This window comes from Nannobrachium achirus (genome assembly GCF_963921795.1).
Source record: "Nannobrachium achirus genome assembly, chromosome: 12".
Taxonomy (NCBI): Eukaryota; Metazoa; Chordata; class Actinopteri; order Myctophiformes; family Myctophidae; genus Nannobrachium; species Nannobrachium achirus.
In genome coordinates this window covers 34,268,718-34,278,256 of record NC_137832.1, presented here as the reverse complement: position 1 = coordinate 34,278,256, position 9,539 = coordinate 34,268,718, and the positions used below count along the sequence as shown (strand labels likewise).

Below are 9,539 nucleotides of genomic sequence, written 5' to 3'. Positions count from 1 at the left end.
ACTTAGAGGCACAGGCAGTGTTATTATTAGGCAGTGGCCCTGTCAGTCTGTCTGTATGCTCTGTCTATCTGTCTGCTGTCTGTCTGTCTGTATAATGGAAATCAAAGGGGCTTCGTTTGGGCTGAAACCTTGCCCTAATGTGGAATCACACATCATTAATACATCATAGATGACTGACATAACAGGCTAGCCACAAGTCTGAGATCCACATGGCAGCCACACCATTTTTATACACGCCTTGTTTAGGTAGAATGGTGCAATGAACTCTTAACACTGCGAGCCATTTATTTCAACATGAAAGAAAAATAGGGAACGTGGGGGTTCTGTGTTAAGCGTCCTTTGGAAAATACTGTCTTATTGCCTTTTATGTCTGGTTGTAGAGGTTGGAATTCCATGCTGCAAAACAGAACTGTGTTTCTGGGGCTGCGTAAAACACAGAGGCTTGCTGCTACTTGGTTCAAATCTGGTTCTTCATGAATATGTTACTAGATGGCAGCCCCAAAACTGTAATAGTACGGTATATGCATCTAGAAAAGGTACAGTACACTAGGGCTGTCCCCTTGTATTATAGATATCATATTATATACAGTACCTATTGATTAATTGGTCATTTTGGTCTTTGTAGACGAAGTCTTTTTTGTATTAGTTTATTTTTCCATTCTGAATGGCATTGTAAACTCTGGAGATAGCCCTTTAATTCTACCTGTCTAATCAACCGTAGAATGTTGAGTTCGGTACCTCACCAACCTGAAAAGGCTGGTTTCTGCATGACAGTGTGGGAAATACAATTTGACAGATTTGTAGATTAAATAAAGTCATTGATTAGTTTTGACAAATTCCTTTGACTGTTAGTTTACTAAGAATGTCTTTAGTTGAGGATATTCCTGTAGTATTTCGATGAATTGAGTACACAGGAGCCCAATGGAAACAATCCTTTTAGCAGACCTTTTATGCCTAGTCAGTCAATCAATCAATCAATCAATCAATCAATCAATCAATCAATCAATTAGTGCAATTCTATGCATTAAATACATTCAGTATAGACAAAGTCAGAGTAATTGAGAGTAAAAGAGAACTAGGTTTGACAGTCACTTCTGGTCTTTAAGCTATTACTGTTATGAAACTGGCAGCTGGGAGATGTTTCTGGCATTTATTTCAACCCGTTTCTCTTGAAACCCAGTGCTGTGATTGGAACTGTGTTTGCTGTCAGTATTAGACAACCCAATAACCACACACATTTCCTCTATCACTCTCACATTACCTTTCTCACATATCTCTCTGTTCCATTCTCCTGCTCTCTGCCAACTGAATCAGTGCATTATTTATGCCATACTCCAGACATTTTATATGAATGAAAAACAATGGTTATTTTTCTTTTTTTTTTCATGCTGTAGAGAACCTGTGTGTTCCACCTTATTTTATCTTTAAGTGTTTATAGTGTTCAAGATTTTAGAAATGCTGCCAAGGCTTGTGTTTGTGAGAATGCACTGCCCCCTACAGGCAATGACTGTTGTAGTATATCATCAGAGCCTTTCTGATCTCAATGGCACAGTTTCAACAGCATTAACAAAATAAATAACACAGAAATGTACTCTTGGAATATATTAAGTCTAATGCATGATCACACTTTTTATTAATACAATATTAAATAAATCCTTACCCTAGAAACAAGAGAGAAGAGAGCATAATATATATCATTTTGTATTTCATTATTGTTACATTTTATTGTATTTGTTTATTTGTTGTTTGGAGTTAGTACATGAAGCCAGAATCACAATACAATAGACTCTATTCTATTCTATTAGAATATTTCTTTGGAAGGAGAAGTTTGTGTCACACAAGTAATGTTTTCATTATCCATGGCTACATGACTAAGATGATCAACTTTTTTTTTGCAGGTCAGGGAAAAGACCTTTTCTACTCCAACACATTCCATGACTCACGAGGACCACCAATCCCAGGACCTCAAGGTCCTCCTGGACCTGTTGGTGGGTATTTCTCTCGATCCCACAAGCTGGCACCTCTGTGTCACTATTGTCTGACCTGTTTAATATGACCTATTTCTGATGGAAATTATGTGTTTTAGTTCCTTATACCTTTACACACATGCATAGCCTAAAGTAAACCAAATGTATGTTACCAAAACACACACAACAAACTCCTTTTCCTTTATTTTTCCTTTATTTTGTATTATTGTTTATGATCTCCACCAGGCAGAAGGCTGGGGACGCCCTAAAATGTGAATCCTTACTCTCCTTGAAAACCACGCTAAAAGAGCACTTACAGGTGGTACCTGCAATTCGGAACTGGCCCCTGTAAAAACTCAAAGTTACCCCTGGGTGTCTGTGTGCACCTGTCTGACTCTGGCTGTGTGTCCGCAGCTAATCTTGAAAAAACGCTGTGCGATTCAGAATCAAACTTTCTATCTTTTGAGTCATTTGATAAACATGTATCATACATCTTTTTTACATTCCATACTAATCTGGGTTCCCAGAAGTTTTAATTCCATACTGACTGGCAACAAAATTATTCAAAGTTTGCTTTAGGGGCCTATTTTTCTTTTTCTTTTTTTTTTAGATTAATTTCCCATCGACCCATAGGAGGTGCCACAAACATCGCTGTTTGTTGCAGAAACATGATTGTATTTTATATTTTTGTATCAATTTTCACCACAGTAGATACACATGAACTCGGCAGTCACGCGACAATTAGCCTATTCTGGTGCTGTGCTCTGGAAGATCTCCGCTTCACCGGCGGGGTGAGGGGTACTGCCGTTTTACCAGTACTTCAGCAGCCCCAGGACACTATTTTGGTGCTGTTGCTTGCAATCGTCTTTTGATTGATTGATTGAATACTTTATTAACAAGATCGTTAACAGTACAGGTAGTATAGTCAAATGTTATGCTAAAAGGATTATTCAAAAAACCCCAGGGGTCTTGTTTGCATTGTGGTCCGTTGTACTCAATTCATCAGTCCAGTCTTTTTTTCATTTTTGGCCTGCTGTTTGATGCCCCCTAGAGGCTCAGTGCCCAGGGCAGCCTCTATAAATTCAGTGCTAGTAGTGGGAGAAATATGTGAAAAAGGTGTTCACTTCCGGCAGAAAGCGTGAAAATTTGCACCTAGGGATATTTTTGTGCGCTGAATTCAAAAATTGACAGTCCCAAGCACTTTTCTCAAATTCACTTTTCTCTAATTCACTTACCATAGGGTTAGGGTTAGGAAAAAAAGACCCCCCAAAAATCCTCTTTAAGTAGCATGTGAGGGGTCTATCTAGGGGGTTTTTATGATTCTGAATCCATTCCAAGCATTTGTTTTGCACAAAAACATTGCTTGGGCAAGAAATGGACCCCACAAAACTATGGTTTAGTGATGAGTCATCACTTTTCACAGTTGTGTAGGGTCCATTTCTTGCCCAAGGAATGTTTTTCGTACAAAACAAATGCTTGCAATGGATTCAGAATCATGAAAACCCCCTAGATAGAACCCTCACATGCTATTTAAAGAAGATTTTTGGGGGGGTCTTTTTTCCCTAGTATGGTAAGTGAATGAGAGCCACCAGATCCCATGGGAAAAGTGCTTGGGACCGTCAATTTTTGAATTCGGCGCACAAAAATACCCCTAGGTGCAAATTTTCACGCTTTCTGCCGGAAGTGAACACATTAGCCTATTTTTGTTACATATTTCTTCCACTATAGTCCCTTCTTAGCTTGGGTTGGCTCCCACAGAGCCAATTTTCTTGCCAGTTCTCACCAGTTCCAGGTGCCTGACCCAGTGCCCAGCCACCTTCATCCTCAGTGATGTTACTAGGTTTTCAATGTAATGGGTCCAGGGACCCACAGGTGGTCATTCAAATGGGTCCCAGAAAAGTTTTATGAGTCCTCAATACAATGTTTTCGAGCGCTGTGAGCTTGTAGATCGGCTATTTTCAAAATGTTTGCCTATTTCTTATATTTATTTTACAATTTGGCTAATGTTTGAACTTAGAACTACTAAAACTACTAAAACATGTGCCCCTAATGAATTCGGGCGCGCAAAATGGCGTCGGACGTCGGTGGAATCAAAACATTGACGTTTCTATCGCCTGTTTAAGACTTTCTACATGGATTTTATTTGTGTTAACGTAGGGTAAAGTAGGATGCTTTCACCCATGAACAATGGTGGTGTCTGTGGAATTTTAAAATGTTTTTCTTTTACCGCGACCCGGTAAATTATTTTAACATGGACTCCAATGGAGGCGCATCCCCGGGACCCCAGGACCATGACATGAATGAGTCCCTGGGCGACTTGAATGAGTTTTTGATGCGGGATGCGCATGTAATGACATCACTGCATCCTTCTCTCTCTGAACTTGTTTGTGACCTGTGGGACGTCCCCGTAAAGGTCCACATTTCTGATGGTGTCCGCCCATGTGACACAAGAGCCATTCGTAGCATTTTCGTGTAGGTGCAACCCAGCGGCGTGTATCTAATCGTGTATCTACATATCATTTTGGGGGTCCTTGACATGACAAAGTTTGAGAACCACTGATATAGCAACATACGTTTTTTCAGAAGATTTAGAAGACATTTGTAGAATCGGCCTATATCAGTGGTTCTCAAACTTGGTCATGTCAAAGACCCTCACAATGATATGTATTTGGCCGTGGTCCCCCATCTCAAAATATTCTATTGCAGGGACCCCCAGAAGCAAACATTTGAGTTAAAAAGTAAGTGCATTTTGATGCCAACACTTTCATACTTTTACTCAAGTACATTTTGAATTCCGGACTTTTACTTGTAACAGAGTATTTCTATATTGCAGTATTGATACTTTTACTTATGTAAAACATGTGAGTACTTTTTCCACCACTGGTTATCGTGATGGGATGTACTCTGTACCTAGTCTTCCTCGGGACCTGCGTGAATCCCAGTGTCTCCTTCCTGACGCCGAGTGCGAGTGTCAGGGCGTGGTCCATCTCTACAATAAACAGGAAGTGGGCCAGGTGTCACCCTGTAGGACTCCCGCAGGGATTGTTTGGAATAACTTTTACTGGCAGACACAGTGAGGTGATGTTGGGACAAGACAGCTTGAAGGGCAAATCTCAATTTACTACTCCTGTGTCAAGGGTCCGGATGAAACAGGCTAGCCTCGTCTCATTTACAGTATATGTATATTTTCTACAAAACCTGATCTCCCAGCTATGCCTTGACGGCTGATGGAAGTTCCATTGATCATGGATAAGGGAATTAAATATTGGAAGTTTCAGTGTGCGGATTCTTTTTATCCTGCACCTGAATCCATTGGGTTGGATGTACACACCAGTTCACTTTTTTCCTATCACACTGTGATGAAAACATACAGATCCATCTAAAAAAAATAGAATATTGTGTAAAAAAACATTGCAGGTGGCATAGAACCCCAAATCATAACTGTATCACCACTGTGCGTCTGAACCTTGGCTCGAGTCCAGCCATAGCTTGCCTCTACCTTCTGAACCATCTAATCAGGAACCCCCGTAGGCCCGGAACATGTTCATGAGTTTCCCTCAGTGTATGGTGTCAAAGCTTTTTGGAAGCTGATGGATCACCGCTGCCAGGTTCCGCTCCCTGAATGTAAAATCTCTTCACAGCATGAATATTAATGAGTATGTTTTGATACACAGGTCCACCAGGTCCCAAAGGCCCAGTGGGACCTCCTGGCCCAGCAGGACAGAACGTGAGCTCTCCGAATACTTTAATAATGTTATACACCTTGAAAAAAGAGAATATATCTAGGTGTCTGTCTGTCTGTCTGTCTGTCTGTCTGTCTGTCTGTCTGTCTGTCTGTCTGTTTAATCAATTTTCCATTTGTGGCTGTACAATTTGAATGTTGTGAATTTTAATGTATTTTCTAACTCTTTATAGGGGAAATCTGGAGCCGCTGGAATTCAAGGCCCTCTGGGGCCAAAAGGAGAGCGAGGGGAGAGAGTGAGTGTGACATCCCGAGGTTCAATGACATTTGGTGGTTCTTTTCACCTTCAACTCTTTTTGTATTTCCTCAACTTCGTTAAACAGACCTCTGCCTTCGGTTTCTCAGGGTCCTTTGGGTTATCCAGGAGAGAGGGGCTTCAGAGGAGAGCCGGTAAGCCACCTCCACCTTGCTGCACTATGGCCCTGGGGAATAGGGCCAGAATAAACCAGTGTGTGGGAGAAACATCAACAAATGTCACAGCTGGTTAAATTACTGTAAACTACACTAACCAGCGACACCACAAACTTGGAAAGAATGGGTTCTTTCTATCTTTTAGTACAGTGGTTCTCAACCTTTTCAAGCCGCAACCCTCACCCTGATATAATTGTAGGAGTTGGCATTACATTTAGTTTGACTCGATCTGTTCCATTGTGAAAATAGCAGATCTCCATGCTCACAACGCCTCGCGACGTTGTGAGCATGTAGATCTGCTATTTTCACAATATTTGACCAGAGGTACTAAAAAAGGTCCTTAAATTGTCACTTAAGAAATGTGCAGATATCACTTATACTGTTTGTTGGTCTGTTTACAGTTGAGTGAGAAAGCAATGTTAACATTTAGCTAAACATCTGGGGACCCCCCAAAATAATTTGGGGACCCCTCTGGGGGTCCCGACCCACAGGTTGAGAACCATTGTTTTAGTATACTGCTGGAACCACTTTTATGGATGTTATTAAAAATAAAGTGTGTCCAATGTTTTTCTGTCAATGTTTTCCACAGGGAGCATCAGGTCCCAAGGGAGAGCCAGGAGAGAAGGGCCTGCCGGTAAGAGAGGTGATGTTTTGGTGGCGTGTGTACTTGCCCTGTACCTCACATACTTACTGAGTAGCACAGGTTGAGGACAGAGAGGAGTGTAGTGGGGATTGTCTTCATAGCAACAATCAAACTCAAAAGGCCACTGAGGCCTCAGCTATAAGGAATCCTACGCAGGCAGAAAATGAGTCCAATGTCCAACTTGATGGCAATGTCTGACTGACTGTGACCTTGACGTTGGTAAAAAAGAAAAAAGAAAACTGTACAGCTTCCCGGGGCCTACTGAATGTGATTCTGTCCCTGTCTGATGACTTCAGTAAATCCACCTGTGCCCCCCAATTTACCCTACAGAATTAAAAAATAAAGCTAGCATTTAGCTGGAACACAGATTCATTGGAATAATACGGTAGCAATAATAAAAACTATTCTACAAAACAAAACAAGATCAAGTAAATAAAATAAATGTGAATTAATACAAAACAGTGAATAGCTCCAACAAGGATGAGTCATCCCTTAAAACATTGAATCCCCAAGCTGAAGATTTATGTAGAATAATAAAGGAACTTGCCTTTTTTCAACCTTATTGTGGGCTCGCCTGAAAGGCGAGAATACTATGTTATCTTCCTTATTTATTTACCAAGTTCCGCCGCAGACAGTACAAAGGCACTGTCGCCTCACAGCCAGAAGGTCCTGGGTTCGATTCCCGCCAGCACTGGGTGAAAAAAGTTACAAAATCGTGGGATAAAAATTTGGAAAGAAAGACAGTACAAAGGCAGGGCCCTTAGCCAATGAGGTGCAAGTGGCGGAAAAACATCTGGGAGTGGTGTTAGTTGGAGTATTGGTTGAGCTTCACATGACAGTTAGCACACTGCAGAATATAGTCACGTTGGCAAACATAAGAAATTAAGGAAAAACAACAATTTATTTGATTAAGAGTTTTTATTTTAGTTTTTTTTTTTTGTATTATTTCTTTGCGAGCCCACACTGTTTCATAGGAACAGTACTTCTACTTTACTTATTGATCTTCACTAATGCTCACTATAGATAGGATAATGGTACCATTTGGTACCATATTGGCACCGTACTCAGGCTGTGTGGATAGCCCAAAATGTGCTGTACCTACCGATGACATTATTGGTAGGGATTTCAAGCTACTATACGTTTGAAACTTTGATGTAATCCTTTTTATTGATGCAACAGCCATGGCAACTATTTTAATGAGCTAGCCTTCAAGGAAGAAAAAAGTCCCATGTGCTTGAAATCCTTGCCGACGATGATGTCATCTACAGGTGCATTTAGGTATAGGTACAAAAAGGGAAAATGTTCCTTAAATTCTTTTACTTTGTGTCTGTCTAATCCCTGCTTTTCTTTGACCTCTTTCTTATTTTGCAAGAACAATCTAAATGTAAGAGATCTTTACTTATGCTACTTCAAGTTCACAACAATCAATCTATTCAGTGACTTCAGTTTGATATAAACATGACCTACAGCTTTAGGTCATGGTTATAATCTACCCCCCCCCCCCCCCCCCCTTGTTGTTTTTTACACTCACCATGTTAACATGATTGTGATTGATCACACAGTGGTGTTCAGTTGCATCTCTTGCACTTGTGTTCAAAGATCATAACATCTTACTTATGGATACTGATTGTATATGTGTGTGCATTTTTTTGTGGGTTGTTTTGTTTTTGTGTGTTTGCGAGCAAGTGTGCACTGTGTGTGTGTGTGTGTGTGTGTGTGTGTGTGTGTGTGTGTGTGTGTGTGTGTGTGTGTGTGTGTGTGTGTGTGTGTGTGAGTGAGTGAGTGAGTGAGAGAGTAATTTGTTGTGTTATTTGGTGTTGATGTTAACGTCTTGGTCCTTGGGGTGTGCTCTGGACTGTTGTCCCTCGTCATGACACTGTCCTCTCCACCCTAAAGCTGTCTGACTCCCTCTGCAAGCTACTGTCCCCATGGCTACCTTTCACAGTCACATTCTCAGCATCTGACTTTGGCATATACAGTACATACACATACAAACACAATCAGATGTCTGAAATAGTGTTCTTCAATTGAGAAAACACTGCTCCATCTTACATTTTGTTTACATTTCATTGAACACCCAAGAAAATTAGTGTAAATGTATATGCCAAATCGCTCCATATGTTTTGGTGGTGGGTGGTGGTGGGTTTAGGGGTTGGTGTGTTTTGAGGTGAGTGGAGTGGATACAGCTATCCTCTTTTACCCCATAATGCAATGCTGCATGGTTCCATCTTTAACAGCTCCACCAACTGCTATTTCTTTTCTGGATGTAAAAATAAACAACGGAATGTGATTTATAAAGAAAGCTACATTATGCAGATAACAAAGAAAAAAGGCAAGGCAAGCGACACATTATTTTTTCATGTCAATTCTCTACGCCAGGGGTTCCCAAACTTTTTTTCCCAGCACCTTATATTTATAGCATATCATCGTTGCCGGGTGGAAACCTTGTATGTCCAAAACCGTTCGTTTTGTATTTATCATCTATAAAATGTACTAAACTAGTGAAAACAGCCGATCTGTTTTCACTCGTTTTGTGCGACAGTCTTGTATGATTAAGCAGGGCTTTACTTTACCAAAAGAAGTACACATTTGAAACTTGGAGATATGAGGATTCTGCCTCACAGTAATGATATTTTAGTGATTATGTTGCGAGGACAATGTTAAGATAATAGCCATTTTGGTTAGAACTGACTGAAAATAACTTTGTACTTCAAGTTTAAAATGATACTAAATATTTTTTCCAAGTGTCCAAATAAATTCCAAATATTATCAAATG

At 40.4% G+C, this 9,539-nt stretch overlaps 1 protein-coding gene across 2 annotated transcripts in view; it reads left to right on the top strand.

Annotated features, from left to right (window-relative positions):
* Window positions 1-9,539, top strand: part of emid1 (EMI domain containing 1) — a 78,914-nt gene that overhangs the window by 65,931 nt on the left and 3,444 nt on the right. For both annotated transcript variants that reach the window (XM_080738258.1, XM_080738259.1), the window contains exons 10-14: window positions 1,899-1,988; window positions 5,642-5,694; window positions 5,883-5,945; window positions 6,055-6,099; window positions 6,710-6,754. In XM_080738258.1, coding sequence (XP_080594384.1) covers window positions 1,899-1,988; window positions 5,642-5,694; window positions 5,883-5,945; window positions 6,055-6,099; window positions 6,710-6,754 — 296 coding nt within the window. The remainder of the gene's footprint in view (window positions 1-1,898; window positions 1,989-5,641; window positions 5,695-5,882; window positions 5,946-6,054; window positions 6,100-6,709; window positions 6,755-9,539) is intronic.